This window comes from Acanthopagrus latus, chromosome 4, assembly GCF_904848185.1.
Source record: "Acanthopagrus latus isolate v.2019 chromosome 4, fAcaLat1.1, whole genome shotgun sequence".
In the NCBI taxonomy this organism is placed as follows: Eukaryota; Metazoa; Chordata; class Actinopteri; order Spariformes; family Sparidae; genus Acanthopagrus; species Acanthopagrus latus.
In genome coordinates this window covers 23,012,275-23,030,050 of record NC_051042.1, presented here as the reverse complement: position 1 = coordinate 23,030,050, position 17,776 = coordinate 23,012,275, and the positions used below count along the sequence as shown (strand labels likewise).

Here is a 17,776-nt window from a genome sequence, read left to right as displayed (position 1 = left end):
CATATCTTTTATTTGTGACTGAACTCCAGCAGATATTATGCACCAAAAACATATTTAGTTCAAATCTAAAGACTGTTTAAAACCTGTGTTCGATAAAGCTATGCAAGTGTGAATTATTTCTATAAATCTAAGTAAAATACTCAAAATAAGGCAGCTCTGAAAAAGCAGAATAAACCCTTTGGTGCAAATAACATTCACAGGGGTAGACAGATGTATTTTCAGCCACAGAAAAGAATGTGCAAGAAAAATATTGGATCTTTATAAATGTATTTAGAATACTCGATTTAGTTGATTCTTTGAGGGTTTTAAAGAATCAGAATCAGATCAGAATTTCCTTTACTTGTCCCGCAAATGGGGAACTTTCTTCATCACAGCAGCCAAAGGACAGTGGTATTGTAATAATCAATAGATAACAAATATTGTTTTACACTGTTAACAGTGTGAGTGTAAGCACTATGGCAGTGTGTTGCTGAATAATGATAAATATGGGTATGTGGAATTGTCCAGTCAGTGCAAAAAACAGAGGAATGGATTGTCACAGCCTGTTTTAGATGGTTTAACAGGTTTCCCAGAGGGACTTGGTTTTTCTCGTCTTCCTTCTACCATTTTGAATTTATAATACCATGTGCCAAAATGACAAAGAGATATAAAGATTCAGTTTAAATTGAATTGTGGACGTGACTCTGAGGATCCACTGCCTGGTGAGTGGGACATGGTACTTCATCTTAAATGGTTATGAAAGGGTTCATTTTTAATAGACCTACAACAATGAGCTGCATGTTTTAGTTGATTTTGGCTGCCCTTTTTGACAAAAGATGACGATGAAACAAAGTAAATTCATCCTCAGCACTGCAACATGAATAATAGTTTAGATATTTTTTTTTCTTTTACTTTTCCAAACAAGATAAATCAGAATCCAACCCTGTGACAGAAATTACGATTAGTTCAAATATAGAGGCATAGACACTCTTCTTGCTGCTGGTCTTGTTTCTCAAGGTAAGTCGTAAAAGACTCATCAGTGATAATTTGAGACTGTTTCATAACAAGGTAGAAGTTCCTTGTAGTACTTTTAATAATTATGAGTTGTACTATAACAGCATTGTGATTCTACATGGTAAGTCTATTCAACTAGAAACTGGAATCCCATATAAAAAAGATTGGATGCTGCCATTTGATTTCTGTGGTTTCTGTGGAGGAAAAACAAACACTGTCCCCAGTGGCTGTCATAAGAGACACACAATAATAGAATACGATCCAAAAATACCACTGATAATTTTTCTAGGACAAACATGAATAAAATGTTGGTTTTAAATGACTTTAAGAGCACACAGTAAAGACTAAATAAAAGACGAATAATCAGCATCATGAAATCTTTTCAGTCATTTGCAAAATTAATGTCCATTTATCTCTGGAGAGGTTCAGATGGACGCACTGTGACATCCACATAACACACATATCTGTGTGTCATATATCAGTGAAGGTACACAGTACAGTATTGTTTTGTCCTTGTCTTTTAAATTCATGATCATATCAGTTATTCAACTGTGTCTATCTTTGTAGACTGTGTGTGTGCGTGTGTGTGAGTGTGTGTGTCAGCTGTACACAGAGGGGTAAATAACAGAGGGAATCTCATCTGTCCGTTTCTCCCTCTTGTCTCATTGCTCTCATTGAGTGGGACTGATATGTGTGAAGGAATCAGAGCGGATGTAACTCTTGTTTTTCCACGTTGTCAGCAGTTAGCAGCTTGAACTACAGCACAGAGCTTCACTGTGTGCCCTTGTGAATTTCCCTGTGTGTACGTGTGTGTGTGTGTGTGTGTGTGTGTGTGTGTGTGTGTGTGTGTGTGTGTATAGTATGCCCACACGTGTGTAACATTGACTACTCGCTGAAGTACCTTTTCTGTGTATGAGTGGAGTGATGATGTGTGTGGAGGGGTGTGCTTTAAAGATAGTGAGTTTAATTAAAGATGAAAGAGCTGATTATTAATTGATGGAAGGTAGACTGTTCCATAATGCTGAAAGACGGGGGGGTGTTGCCTTTTTTCTAAATAATGAAATTTTTAAAAAAAATTATATGAACTGTGACAGCATTCTTTAAAAAGATTAATAATAATCAATTTAATCCACAATAAAGATATGTTGTCATGTCATAATCACTCCTGTATTGGAGAGAGCTCTGTCAGCTCAGGTGAGGATCCTAACATGAGCATTTTTTGGTTGATAAAATGACACGTTTGAATTATTTAAAGGTGCAAACTGCCACGTTGTATTTTCTCATGTTATGTTACGGCAGATTTTTCTACATGTAAAAGAGCAAAACAACCCTTTGGCTGCTTTTTTTTGTTCTCCCAATCTTTCAGCTCGTCCCGCTCTGCTCACTTCATCTCAAAGTGCCAGGGAAGCTCATGAGACTCACCACTATGAAAAATGGAGCAGCACAAGCTTTTTTGACATCACACTCTCTGTTACCAGGAGATTAGAAAAGCGAAGGTAGAGCACACACTGGAGAAAACACTCTTGCTCTGGGCATCTGTAATCTTCACTGGAACCACACTACTCTAAGAGTGGGGGGAGAATTATTTCCTTCTACGCGGCGCTGAGAGAGAAAACTAAACAAACCTCGCACAGTGGAGGCAGCAGCACCGTTGAAATGATCCCCCTGGCAGCAGAGGTGTAACAGAACATCGTTCAGATGAAGACATTACTTTTTTATGCAATTGAATAAGTGGGACAAGGGTTGTCATGGTACATTTATTCATTCTCTCAGTAATATCTTTAATATATCTTTAATAGAACAGTTCAAGCCTCATCTAACAAAACAGGATAATATCAAATTAAATAGAAATAAATGAAATAAACAAACAGCTGTCACAGAAGTGTTAAATCATCAGGAGGAGGACATAAATAGATAAGAGATAAATGTAAAAAATACAAATGCATATTAAAAGTCAAATAAATAAAACCACAATATACTTCTGTAGTCGTTGCTATGGCTATCTCACGATGGACGTAAAGTTCAAAAACAGAAAAAAAAAAAAAAGACCTCAGAGGGGTTCGAAGCTAAAACAACAAGTTCAGCGGTATACTTTTTGTCTTCACTCTAAGTGGTGTAGCGAGGTTAAGGGTCACACATGCACCAGGTTACATCAGGAGGTAGGAAGGTAGAGGCAGTGGGGGCGGGAGAGGGGGGGATTGCAGGGTCCCAGGCAGGGAGGTCACAGTTCGGAGTCCCGGCAGAGGACGATCTCCAGCTCAGTGCGGTACAGTTTCCCTCCATCGGACAGAGCCATGATGCTCTTCTTGTACCCCCCGATACCTGATGAGTCCACATCCTGCCAGAAACCACGCACACGTACAGTCAGCGGGCACAAGGTGGTCCATGGGTGGTGCAAATGTAAAGAACAGTGCAGAGGTATTTCAGGCCGCTCTATATTTGGCAAGTAGAAAAGTAACTTGAACTGATCAATCAATAGGCTAACTATTCATTACCATTTTGTTCTTGTCACAGAGGTCCTTCAGCAAAGCATCCAGCTCCTGCTCGTCAATATACCCATTACCGTCCTGGTGAAAGACAACATGAGAGCTCTGAATTACACAGAAGATATTCAAGTATCCAATGTGAAAGTTAAGGAGACCTATTGTGCTAGAAACTAGAAAATATTCACATAAGTTGCTAGAATCAGATGCTTCAAAAGATATCATTATACTCCAACAAAACACAATAGATTGGATCTAACTAAAGATGATCTATGTTTGAAATGTAGATGTAGATGCATTTTGGGAACGTCCCAGGGTTTCTCCCCTCTGGAGGAATGTTGTCGATTATATAGACAAATAGTTAGAACATGAAGATTTGTGCCTCCTTGGAGACAAAACTGTACCATTGCAATTAAGTAAATTTGCATTTAGAGTGTTAAAAACTAGCTAAATAACTTGTGCACAGATTATTCTACAGTGTTGGAAGAAGCCTCAAACCCCCCGCACTGCGAATATGTGGACGGTTGAAATGATGAATTGTGGCTGAGAAGACTGAGAACTGGAAAAATTATATGGTTTTTAAATCAGGGGGGCGGCTTTTGTGGTATAAAGGAACTGAACTGAACATTTGTAACATTGTGACGCAATTAATCTCTGCAGCTCCCCTTAGCATGCTAATGTTTGCTAATGAGAACAAATCATAAATTACACATAAGGCTGATGGGAATTCATCTCTGTTAGATCATAAACAAAAGTACTGGGAAAATGTATTTCATTTGACCTCATAGATGAAAAACACTGTAAAAGTGCCCTCTTGGATGCCCCTATGGTAGATAAGACATGATAAAGTACCCTCTGCACAAAATTTTAAAGCAATCCGTCAAATAGTTGTTTGTAGTTGTGGAAAGTGGAAGGACCCAATCAATCTTAAACCATATGTGCATTAATGAGCCACAGTGTGTAATCAGTCACATACAGTCTCATAGAAAATATGGAAATAGCACTTAATATGTGTAACACACAGACGTAGTATTTATGAAGGCAAAAACAAAGACCGAGTAGCTCATTTCACCTGATCATAGTAGGTGAAGAGGGAGTCGAATTCTTTCACTGTGAGTCTGATGCCCTGCATGCGAGAAAGAAGGGAAGAGAAAAGATGTGAAGATTGCCAGCAACTGCAGGACATTTTCTAGAGAGCGGTAAAAGCCCCGCCAGATCCAGAACTGATATTAATCCATGCAGATTATGATAACTGGGACTAGAGTTGAGTTAATCCCGATCAGACAGACTAATCCGCTGTCAGAAAGGAATTGTTGATCTGCTCTGGCAGGCGAGCGTGTATGTATAGGAACACGCATGTGAAAATACATGTGGGACATGAGGGTAGATTAAAAACTGTCCCTGTGCTACAAATGTTGAACTTGAGGCATCAAAATGCCCTGGTAGTGGCTACGTATTCCCCCGATCGTGACTTTAACTAAGATTATACATGAATCTGTGGGATTAGATAAAATATTTTCATTTAAAGATGCAAATTAAAGTCCTATGATAATATAAAACACCCTCAGGACTTTAAATCATTTGACTTATCAAATAGATTGAATAAAACTTAGAAGCTGTTCCCAAACACATGAGAGGGGTGTAAGAAGATGTTTTCGAAGAACTGATACGGTAATATTTAAATCCCGAAGGATTTAGCGCAAGTAAACTTGCATTTGTGTCAGGGACCTATTTGTCCATTCAGTGCTTTGATGACAAATAATCCTCTTGTAGTGAATCCAGTAATGTTGAATTGTACTACTACGACTTCTCCACATCACAGTTTCAGTCTTAAGTTTCCCCGGTCATCATGATTTTATTCCTAAAAATAAAGTGTGGCTTTAAATTTACCTCAAACTTCAGCAGGAAATTTTCCTGGACTGGCAGGAGCCTGCAGAAAAAAATAACAACAAAGGACGGTTTAATCTTGTTAGTGTTGTTTCAGAAAGGTTTCAAACTATACATATAGAAAAAAACAACCAGAGACACACTCACCTCGCCATCTCAGAGAGGCCCAGCTTACCATCGCCATTCAGGTCAAACATCCTCAGCTGCGCAGAAAGAAGATTAGCAGAGAATTTACCAGAGAAGCAAAACAGGAGGTCTGAAAATACCTTCATGTACAGTCCTACACACATATCACTCGTTAAAACATTCAAGAAAATGTAAATGGCACCAATTGAGACCATGTGAAAGTGATGCCTCAGCAATACAGGTGAGCTGAAAGGTGAATGCAGACACTGATGTTCACTACATTGAAATTCAAGCCCTTAGGGAAGTGATTTCAGTTACATTATGCAGAAACATTCGAGCATGAAGGCATTGTTGATGAGTGTAGATGTGATTTAGTCATGTATATGCGACAAAATGCCTTCATATATAATGTTATTGAAAACATCATAAACTGATGAACAGTAGATTTTATTTTAAATCCACTCTGGATCTTAAAGGTAGATGGTTCTTGGCATTACAACAATGTCATAGAAATTTGAACAAATATAAGAAAATGGTGGATTTTCTGCAGCAAAGTCTTGATTCTTAGAGTCACAATTTAGAGTTTGGAGAAGAAAAAACCCGTAATTCATGTGTCTTGATACTCACAATTGTCTGTGTGTACTCTTTGAGCTTCTTGTCATCGTAGTTTCTGTTTGCCTTCTTCAGCAGGTCCGACAGGAAACCCTGGACGACATAATGCATTTATGATCGCCAGTTAACACTTAAAGTGAAAATGAACGGCACCGACACGCGCACTGAGCTCAGGAGGTAAGTGGAGCGTACGGTGGTTTGTTTTTAAACATGTGCAGGTTCAGAGCAGCTCCCTCAGAAGAGACAATTATACTGACAGCATGAGAGAAAAGCTTTTCATCAACTAGGTCTGGTTTGTTTACAGCAATTACAAAATATGCACATACACATCTATTATACTTCAACGTCAAACAGCTCTAGAGAATAGAGAGCTGACATGCATCTGTAACCTCGAGGGAAACCAACCAACCTGAGAAATATAAGGAACACTTCACAGCAAGGTCTTTGTAGTTGTGATAATAGATAATAATACCTGTAAGAGTCCTCATAAAGTACATATAAACATCATTCTTATTATTAAGACTATCTAAGTGTTAACAATAAGACCACAAACATGTTTATTGTTAGATTATGTCATTTATATGCACATATAAGAAATATGTCAACAATTTATATATGCTTAAGAAGCGTTTCTTCTAATTGTTTATAATAACACAACAAACATCTGTATTATCTATTGTGTCATTATTAACTACAAATGTTGTCATTGCTGTGTTAACATTAATAAATGTTTCAGTGTGCATTTATCACCAGCGACCTGTGCCTTTCTACAGCTGCCAGATCTAAAAGTAACAAAAATGCCTTATTACAATATAATGAATCCTTTATTATGCACTTATCAACAGTTTTCTGGTTTCAGTGTTGAAAGGGATTTCAGGTGTTTTTAAACCCGGGACCTATATTTATATATTTTGGTGTGAAAATGATTCAAGCTTACCAAAAGTTTAGGGAATCAGTCCAGTAAATTGACTTTTGCTGGCAGCTGCAGCACATCTACAGTCCTTAACTCCTACATCAGTTCGAGCCACTAAAAGTGCTTGTTTTTTGCCACTGACAGGCTGAGGTTGTTATTCCAAGAGCTTGGCAACATTATGGAAAGATTCCCTCGGAGGGAGACATTTCTCGTTGGTCCATTTTGTTACCAGAAACACAGGTCTCGCTCAGAAATCTGGCATGGTGCGTTGCAACAGTTGCCGCCTCATCATGATTGCAAACATCTGTTAAATAGTCGGACATGACTTTGGACATAAATTCTTGCTGCCATTTCCTCAAAGTAAACTCATCTCTTGGACGCCGATTCTCCATGAGCGAGGCTTGAGTTTCTGCTTACGAAACAGATCATTTAACAAAAAGGTCAGTCTCTGTAGGAAATGTACAAACAAAAATGTCTGCCTCCAAAAGGAATCTTTTCCATAATGTTACCAGACACTTAATGTATCTCTATACATTTAATACTTGTACTTATTGCCTCGGTACTTGTACTCTGTGCAATGACAGCAAAGTTACCACGTGTGAGGGCATTTTTAACACTTCACGGGTCAGATGCAGAATGGCGTGTGTGCATGTTTTTGCAGAGGCTATGGTCTAAATGACAGAATGACTAAATGTCGGCGATAGTGCCGCGCTGCTGTCAGAGCAGCTGTGCACTTGAAATGATCCCTCATTAATTAGCGTTATTGCAGATTTTTGCCATATTGTGTTTTACCTTCAGCTCATTCGACTCGATGTACCCACTCCGGTCGGAGTCATACTTCCGCCAGGCCTGCAGGAGAAGAGCGATGCAGTGAGCGAGATACAAACAGGACGAGTAAAAACACACACTTCACTTTGTCAACTTTCAGAACTTCTCTTTACGTTGTCAATTTTACAGAAGCTAAAAGACTAGGAGACAGTGGTAGCTGGGTGTCGTCTGACGTTGAGTAAATATAGAATTTGTCAAAGCCCTTATCAAAGATGGATACCTAAGCCCCTCCAGCACTCACTGCCTTTCCCCTGCAGAAAGCTGCGCTCCATCCATAATGTATGGCTGTCTGAGAATAGCCTTAACACAGAGAGCAGCCTGAGCATCACACCACCACTGAAAACCCTCCTCAACTCAACCCAGAGTACACCAAGTGTGTGTTTGCACCAGTTGTTTTCAATCACAGAGGACCAGATGTTCGATGCTTCACTATTTTCTCTCCAATTATTTTAACATATGCAGCTGAAGAGGACGAGAAGATACTGATGTTCCTCGAGACTGATAAAGGCACGATTAGCCACTAAAAATGCAAATGCATGAGTGTTAACAACTGTGGATTTAGTTTAAGACAATTTAAGTCACCCTCATGCTGCTCTCACTGACCATAATCTAAAATGTTTTGAAAACAAAATCTGACATTATGCAAGTGTCTGAGTTCCAGACGCAGCATCCAGCTTTTAAATTAACAATTTACAGCCTAACTGGACTGTTTCCACACTAAACAGGCGTCCTAGCTTGGCAGATGAACAAAGGAAATCGCATGGCAGATGAACACGAGTCCCACAGGACGAGCTGTGATGGCACTGCGGACTTGAGGCATTCTTATGGAGATTTCACAGCCCAGTTAAGTTAAAGCAGTTGGTAAGTGAGCAAATTTCTCCAAAAATCAACAAAGACAGGAGACGGGTAACAGCTGCATTTTGAGCTGTGAAATCCATATTACTTGCCATCATTTAAAAGAATCAGTTTGGATGATAGTAAGGGCTTTAGGTGAAGGACTTGAATATACAATATGAACCAGCTTACGGTCATAAACTCAGAGCTGGATCCAACAAACTCTCTGAAGCAGAGCAGGAAGTTCTCCTCTGTGGGCAGCAGCTGAGCCAACTGAAGAGAGGAAGACAAAGATACTACATGATTTTTATTCCAGAGACATTTGTTTTATGTTAAAACACAGAGAAGCAGTTTCTGCAGATTACACAGTGAGGTTATGACGTGCGACCAAAGCTAAACTCGCCCCAAGCACCGCTGCTCTCACCTCTGCCATCTCGATCTTTCCATCGGCATTCTTGTCAAAGTTGGCCATGAACTCCTTCATCTTCTCTTTGAAAGCTGTATGTGAAGGATCCTGCTTACACGATCACACATCAAAGAGACAAACAATAACACAGTCTTTAATCTAAACATATATGTGAGAGAAAACCAATTACAACATGCTAACCAAGACAACTCCCCCCCCCAGAAATGTATGTTCCTACTAATCTGCAGCAGTAGATAAGTTGCGAATAATGGAAGGCCGCCTGGATAATCTTTACAGTCGAGATAATGAGAAAACGTTCATTAACACATGAGGCAAAATGCTTCTAGTGAATCTGTCATGGTCCTAGGATTTAGTTCAGTTGATTTCCTGTTTTAATTTAAAAGCTTATCCTCAAGTTTCATGTCTTACTTTCCACTTCCTGTATTTGTCTGTTGTCCTGGACATTTTCTCTGTGTTTCTCCTGAATATTTATTGGTTTGTATGTTTTGTTTTGAATTTGTTTAGTTTTCTGGATTCTCCTCGGTGCTTTTTGTATGCCTACCTTTTTGAAACTTTGATTTTGTCTGTGTTCAGATCCTTTCTTGATGAACTTTGACAGAATGCTGAAACCATTTGGTAAAATCATATTTAATATGTTTCTCCTTTCTTATGTTTAGGCACCTGCAGTGCTCTGTTAAGGTGTGTAAAGATTACATTTCCACCCCACTGGCAGCTATCTTACGGTACACAACCAAAGCACTTCCTATATTAAAATAAAACATATAATCCAGGCAGCACTTTCATTAAATTTAACCCCAACTGGCGAACAGATTAGCAGTGTATAAATGTAATTTCTAGGAGAGAGGCTGCCGAAGCCTTTGTGATTAATATATCTTGATTTTAGCTTTTTTCAAATGATGGATTAAAGGCGGACAGAAAAATGCAAACAGCTGCTTCTGTCAGCACTCGCTCACCACGCCTGCTCCCGCTCCTCGTCTCGCAGTCTCCAGCTCTTTGAAGAAATTCTCCAGCTCCTTCCCTTCGATGTAACCGTTTCCTGTGGAGCACCAGAGGAGCTAAATGAGTTTGGCACAAGTGATGTTATGAAGCTTTTAAGACGCCTGAAGCTTTGTGGACTGTTCAAAAAGTTTGATGAAAGACTCAGATGTTGATGAAAGATTAAAGGTCACAGACGGTCGTTAAATTTCGGGATCCAAGTAAAGCTGTTTACAGAAGTGTATGCTTATATACATGCTCACAGCTGAGCTTAAGTCTGAGCATTTCTGAGGGTATTTGGGTGGTTTAGCCCTGAATTCAGCGCACAATTCACAACACAATTCTGGGTCGTCACGTCTTCAGTGCAGCCTGAGGCACAATGATACGGGGAACTAAAGATTCACACATGTTACATCATCTCTATACAACCCAAAACTTTTAACTTCAAAACTCACTTTATGAACTGAAGGCACCCTACACAAAAACTAGCTCATATTTCAAGAGTGAACCCCATTCACATCCATATATCTAATGCCGAATTGGCATTTTGCAGTGGCAGCAGGGAGGAAAAAACCAAGAGTCGGGGGCCGTTTGAGTGTACGCAGTATAATGAGTGTTTTCTTGCCTAAGAGGGTGAAAGTGGGCAATCAGATTGATGCTTATTGGAGCATTCTGTCCCTGCTGGATTTATACTTCTTACAACAGCCACATGACCGGGGATGATTCCAACTAACAACTTACTCCACTATTTTCCTTCTGCGAGCCACAGCGTAACATATAGGACAGTCAACGTTGCCTTTTTAATCATTAGAATGACTCCCATTTGTCTACAGTCTGAGCCCAGATCACAGGGTTGGTGCTTTTTATAATACAAAATAGATGTTAACAAAATTGCTATTTTGATTCTGAATAAAACACAGATGTACAGAATAAAATGCAGAGATTCATCCCTCCACCCCCTTGTTTTTTATCTCTTAATCTCTTATCCTCTCATCCTCTCTCCTTTCTGATCATTTTCTCCCTCACCTCCCCCTCTTAAATGCACCCTCCCTCCCATCTCCCTGCCCAGATTCATTTGCACACTGTCATTTATAGGTACTCCATGTCACCATCTGTGCTTCGGTTGAGCTGTTTTTTTTAGATTCAAACAAATCACTGCAGGAGAACAAAGTGAGCCGGCTCAATACGCCCTGACATTTATCTTCGGTTGAGTTTCACTTTCAAACTTACACTGCTAATAGTTTGCGGTGTTTACCGCAAGAGTAACGACAGGACGTGGCGGGATTTAATTATTATATCTGCATCTAAATATTAAAGGACTGATTGACATGTGGAGAACAACTGGATGCAAATTGTTTAAATAATCAAAAGATAATTTTAAAAAAAAGACTCCTGACTGTCATTTTGCTTCAAACTGGATATTGTTTGTTCTGCTTTAAAATTTAAAATGTTAAAATTTGTTCTGCTGAAAATTCAAACATTATCTTTGTCAGAATCTTCCAAGTGAATAGGAGCAGAATAACTTCAGAGTAGCTAACTGCTGCCAACTTTATCCTGTTTATGACTGTAGCTACTGTTAGTTAGCTTGGTTAGCTGTGCAGCTAGCTGGAGTGTTGATGTTTACAACATTGGACCTCAGGACCTTTGGACCACCGGGAGAAAGAGCTTTACAAGCCCAGTGCTAGCTGGTTAGCATGCTAATTTCAGTAGATAGCTCTGCAAGACAATATGTCTTTGACATCTTTGAAGTAACATCAAAACCATTATTTCTTCACATTGTGATGATAATTCAAGTTAAGTTTTGGATGATTCTTTCATATCGCACCCAATTATCTGTTGTGAGCAGCTTAACTAGACTTAGAGTCTACATCCAAGCTACCTGCTCTCTGAAGCTAATGCATCATGTCTACGGGATGGCTCAACTTGACTCACTCCAGGTCTTTTTTAGTTTTTCCAGCTCTCCATCAAGTTGTTGACAGTACCTTGTACTTATTTTGTTATCACCTCAGAGGAGGTTCAAAGCAAACTGAGCAGATACTTAAAGGTGGAGTGAAAGACCAGCAAATTGTCAGAGAACTGTCAATAGAACTGTCATGTGTGAGGACTCCAACCTTTTCCCCTTTTTTAACCACCGGCCATATTGTTAGATTGAAGCACACCATGCCTTCATATCCTTCAATTTTCTTGTGTTTGAGCTGCATTAAGCACAATTAAATGGCAGTTTCAAGTGGGGTTGTTCAATCAATCAGTTAATAATCCAACCTTCATTGTTAAGGTACTATCTGAAGTGTCAAACGAAAATTGTGAGAAGTACCTGGAGTCCAGCCGAGTTGTACCATGCAGTGGAAACAAGACTTTACTCGCAGCAGGGCTATAAACTCAGTGCTAACATCAGCTTAGCACTGAGTGCCACAAATGTCCACCTCATGCTGATGCTAGAGGAAAAGTAGATCACTGTAATTCAGCAGGAATAAGTAAGCTATCAAATACAGAATCATGTAACTTTAAACTAGAAAATTGCCAACAAACTTCCACAGAAACATTTGTGACTAAGTGTCCTTAAGCAGTAATTATTTTCCTGAGTGCTGCTGCATCAGTTTTTGCTTGGCTGGGTCTGCCAGTCGGGTTAAGCCAGATCAAGTGTGACAAAATGTGTGTCACGAAAGAGGAGCGTACACAACTTATTGTGCATAACAGTGTCAGCAGAGTGGTCCACGCAGCACATAGTGTGTATGTGTTCTTGTTGTCCTGCAATGACCTGAAAACACTAAAGCGAAAGAAAATATCGCTCACCGGCAAATCTCACTCTGACAGACTGTGAAGAACCGTGATGATGTCCCCGATTTCTCATTTGTTAAAGTGTGTTTTAACAGAAACCTTACACCTTACATTCAATTCTAGCTAACATATTCACCTCACAGTTGTCATGTCCAGTTTACTCTTTTAGATTATGCTGTCACATAATATAATACATGGCTAAAGCAGATGAAGAGTAGAGTAGAGGCGGTTGAGGGTGTAGAGGTGGGCAAAGCGAGAAACAAGTAATCTGTGTGTTGGAGTGTGAGTGTGTTCAGATCCTGTGACTTGTAACATAGCAAGTAAAGTAAATGACTGCGTCCTCAGTTCACTGGGGCTCACTGCCAGAGCTCCGCAGCGACACAAATATCAGCTGCCACATGGAGCACACCACTGCACACTGCATACTGAGCAGATGCAGCACACAAAACATTTGCAAACACAGCTCAACTGCTGATTGCCCACTGGCACTTTGTAAAACCAATCCAGCCGCCTAACCCTAGGTGACGGAAACTGATAAAAAAATGGATCGTGCCAAATACAGAGGTGACTCGCTGAATGTAAGGAAAAAGGCCACATGAGTTTGAAAACTTCACGCTGCTGCTGGAAACCCTTCCTTCACATGTTCACTTGCTCTATTTGTCCTAGTTTTCCCGGCAGCCGGTGAGGAGCTGCTGTCCAGTCAGTCACCGCTGCACTGCAGCTGTGGTCGAAAAACAACCTGTTGCTGCTGTGATGCCGTCTCAGCCAACGCCGACTGTTTTACGGCGAGCAGATGTATGACTGTGTGACTAATACTGTGTCTGAGATGTGGTCCAATTTGCTTCAGTCAGACGTGTCTGCTGCGCCTTGATGATGATATCGGATGAAGGCAATGCTTTCAAACATTTTGTCAAACTAAGAAAGGGGACATTTTCAAGGGTCTGGGCCGAGAAAAGCAAAAACATTTCTGTCGCTTATGCTTATGAGTCTATGATTCTGCCCATTCGGAGCGGAGGCAATTAGCTCTGGCTTCTTCATCCTCATTACCATGAGTCTGGTGGCCTCCAGCTGAACATTTAACCCACTGAACTCCCCCAGTGGAGCTGCTTTAAGATGATGGTTTAGAAAGAAGAAAAAAAAGTCACTGCAGTTGTTCATGTTTCCTCTCGTTGCAAAATAAGACGCTCCTGTAAATGCTTCGATGGTAGGATCAATGGTTGTTGGACATCTAGATGGTAGCTGAATAGTCAGAGTGTCCTCAAATTAAATGACTAAAGAGATTTAGTAATCAAATCAATATGAGTTTTTTTTTGTCATCATCAAGCCTGTCCTCATCTGAAAAACAACCATAGCAAAAACAGCCTATTATAACCCATGTTCACATGTTCAGGGGCAGCGACCCCTAGTGGCTGCAGTAATTATCACAACTATAAAGGAGGACGTGAGGACAAGTAGTATAAAGAGTCTGTGCAGTGAAGAAGTTTGGGTAAACAAGCTCAGGACTTTCACAGAGTGCTCTGTTAATGAGTCAGTTAGCATTTCAGGACATTCAGTTCCCTCGTCTCAAAGTCTGTGAGGTTTTTAACATTGAATTTCAGTTAAATGTATGGAAAAAGGACTGTGGTTAGCAAAGGCTTGAGATATTTACACGTTTTGTTCCAACGTTGGTTGCTAACAAGCGGCTAAATGAGACTACAGAAGTTCTCACAACAATTAAACATCATTGTTGTCATTCTGAGTGGCGCCCTCTAATGGCTGAATTGACTAACATCCATGTCAACGTGAAAGATGTGTGAAAGTATTTGGTAGTGAAGGTGACGATATTGTTTGAAATGGACATATGCGTTCGTATGTAAAGAGGGTTATAAATGAGCCTTTAAGCTACATCGGTCTTATTGTCTTGTGAATCGCTGATTATCGATCTATTCAGTCATTTAGGTTTGAGGATGTGTGGTGTTTATCAGTATCACCATTTTCTGATCTGTTTCCACAGTGACGTGGTTATGGTTTGAATGCTGAGCAAAAACAAAGTTATGTGAAAGATGAAGTCCTGGTTCAGACAAATCAACATGGACCGTTGGGAGGAGGGCAGGAGTTTTGCGGACCACTGCAGCGCCGTCAGGCTTTCTGATGACAATATGCTGTGAGTTTGTTGAAATAGATCTCAAATGAGTTTAACAATGGAGGGCAGAGCTTTTTTTCTGAATGGCTTCAGAAAAATAATCCTTCAGTTTGCAACATGAAACACTGCAGCTTGGTTACCAGGAAATAATATGACCCACAACTTTCAAACCTCAGAGTGAAACTTCAGTCAGTGTGGCAGTTTTAAGTACTGAGGAATTTGTAACTGCTGTCAGGTTTTATACTGTGACTAAATGTAACTATACTTAACTATTGACCTTAAGTACAACTTTGAGGTTTTTTGGTGTATGTTACAGACTTCTAGTTCACTGTATTCAGTTCTCTTCATAACACTAATTTAACAGCTGGAGATATCCAGACGAAGAAAACAACAACAGTTTGACATTTTGGACTTTTTTTTTTTTTTTTTTTTTTACTCAAAACTAGAACAGCTGCCTCGTAGTTGTCTGTCTCCACCAACCAGTCAAGTTCCAGTTTGCATCCATGTCTGTCCAGTCTCCACAGTATTTACATGTTACACTGCCCCAGTGGATGTCCAGTGAGACACATGCTGTCCTCCCTTAGGGACTATTTTTAAAAGTACATGGTGCAACAACAATCCCCTGATGCTCAATATCAGCAAACACAATGAGCTCATGTTTGACTACTTCTGTAGGTCTTCAAGTATAATGCTATATAAATTCTAAAACATGGATGCTTCACAGACATGTTCGACCCAAAGACTTATACAATCACCACAATTACAAGATGGACACCCAAGATTAGAGTCTCCTACTCTGACCAACCTCCCCTTCTGTTCCTGAGGTATGTTGTCGAATATCGGCCAGAAAGGTGTTTTTGCAGAACATAATGTTGTCACAGTGGAGCTGACCTTTAACCTTCTGCATGTAAAACATCATCGCTTCATAATTTTATCCTATTAGACATTTGTGTAAAATGTCATCATAACCAGCAAATTATGAATGTGGCAGACGCTGAGGCATAAAAATGACTTAAACAATGAATGAATTAATGAAACGGCCTATATTCTCGCTGATAAATCCACTAATCACTCCAGCCCTAATTCTTATTGATTTAACACAGCAGCATGATCACAGTTCAGCTCTGTCTCAACCGTCGACCATCAGACGGCTGCTTATTCTTTAATGCACCAGGACTAATGATCCATTACTACAATCCAGCAATCACAGGCTTCCTCCATTCCTGCTTAACTGATACTTTGATTCTATTTCATATTAACAGTGTGTGTTACAATTTTCTTTTCCTTGATTCAGATCTTTGGTAAATTGCTCGTTGTAAAGGACCCTACGCACACGCACGCACTCACACACATATCCAGTTCAATCCCAGTAAGCTCTCAGATTCAGAGGCTCCTCCCAGTAAAGTCCAGTAGAATAAGCAGACTCCATTCTCACCCCCCCCCCCCCAACACCTCTTTACCTCCCCCCACGCCATCTGTTTCATCCCTCCCACCCCCCACTTCTCTCCCCTACACACCCCCCCCCCCTCCTTCATCCCCTCTCTTAGATTTTTTCGCTCTCCCTCTTTTCCCAGCCTCCTTTCTATAACTTACTCTCACGGAGTCTTATTTAATTTCTTTCACTTTAAAAAAAAACAAAACAAAACTCTGACACATTTATAAACAGCTACTTCATAACACCACATTAATGATATTTCAGGATGCTGAAGTAACACCATCATACATAAGAGCATTAAACACTCATTCATCAGCAGCTTTTCACCTCACACGCACGAAAAATCATTTCAAATTTTATGAAATAACAATGAAAACATAATGTTTTCCTTTACAGAGAGACTTCTTGTCAGATCATCTGGAATAATGGCTTTTCGTCTTGCAGTAGTTAGTGATAAAACTGTAAAATTTAAATTTGTTCACTTGATTGTTTAACAACACATTACTAATCAAACTCTCTTTGCTGTGACACAATCAATAAAAACACGCGTTTCTATCATATGTCTTCTAGCTTCTGCTAAATACTAATTGATCACTCAATTAAGCAGAGCCGGTGTGGACACTTGCGCGCACTGACCGTCTGCGTCAAAATGTTTCCAGATGTCGATGAACTGCGCCGCGGTGAGCTCAGCCAGGTGGAGGTGGGGCGGCTGCTGTGCTTGAGTTGCCATGTCTGCTGTTTCTCCCTCCTTGTGAGTCGAGTGCGGTAGTTAGTGGTAAACTTTTCCCGGTGTGGAGCTCCTTGGTTCTGGGCAGCTCCTCCTCAGTTGAGGCTTTTAAACCCCCCGCGGCGTGCTGCGCCTCTCCTGCCCGCCACACGGGGGCGCGTTGAGCTTGAGAGGACCCTGCAGGCAGCTCCAGCAGGAGAGCAATTACAGGAGGAGGAGGAAGAGGAGGAGGAGGAGGAGGAGGAGGAGGAAGGCTCTCCTGGGCTTTCATATGAGTTACCATTAACTGCTGTCCAGGCTGCTGGTTTGATAGCAGGATCATTATACATCATCCGATCCTGCTTCCCCCAGGAGGAAAGGACCACATCAAACAATTTACCCGTCAGCGGGGCGCCCTGCTGGCTCCAGTGGATCTTGTGGGATCTATGTCATCCCTGTCTCTTCTAATACTATAGCTCTCTGAACTGTGAATTATCAAATAAAGCCTGAATAAATTAAATATCCCATCCCAGGGGCCACAGCACCTCTGGAGGAGGAAAACAATCAAAACGTGCAGTGATGTGGAGCTCATGCTCCAGCGAGGGCCATGTTTTACTACACATCACCTCCTCTTCTGTCACTCTCTGCTGACTTTTT

The 17,776-nt window shown here is 40.4% G+C and overlaps 1 protein-coding gene across 1 annotated transcript; it reads right to left on the bottom strand.

The window, feature by feature from the left end:
• Positions 1-2,714: 2,714 nt before the first annotated feature.
• On the bottom strand, positions 2,715-17,242 carry LOC119018178 (calretinin-like). The gene is made up of 11 exons (XM_037095658.1): positions 17,050-17,242; positions 10,057-10,139; positions 9,101-9,190; positions 8,869-8,949; positions 7,807-7,863; positions 6,117-6,194; positions 5,511-5,566; positions 5,367-5,406; positions 4,549-4,602; positions 3,489-3,560; positions 2,715-3,331 (listed from the first exon to the last, which is right to left on the bottom strand). The coding sequence occupies exons 1-11, from the start codon at positions 17,141-17,143 to the stop codon at positions 3,215-3,217; spliced, it is 822 nt and encodes a 273-aa protein (XP_036951553.1). The 5' UTR covers positions 17,144-17,242; the 3' UTR covers positions 2,715-3,214.
• Positions 17,243-17,776: the final 534 nt, after the last annotated feature.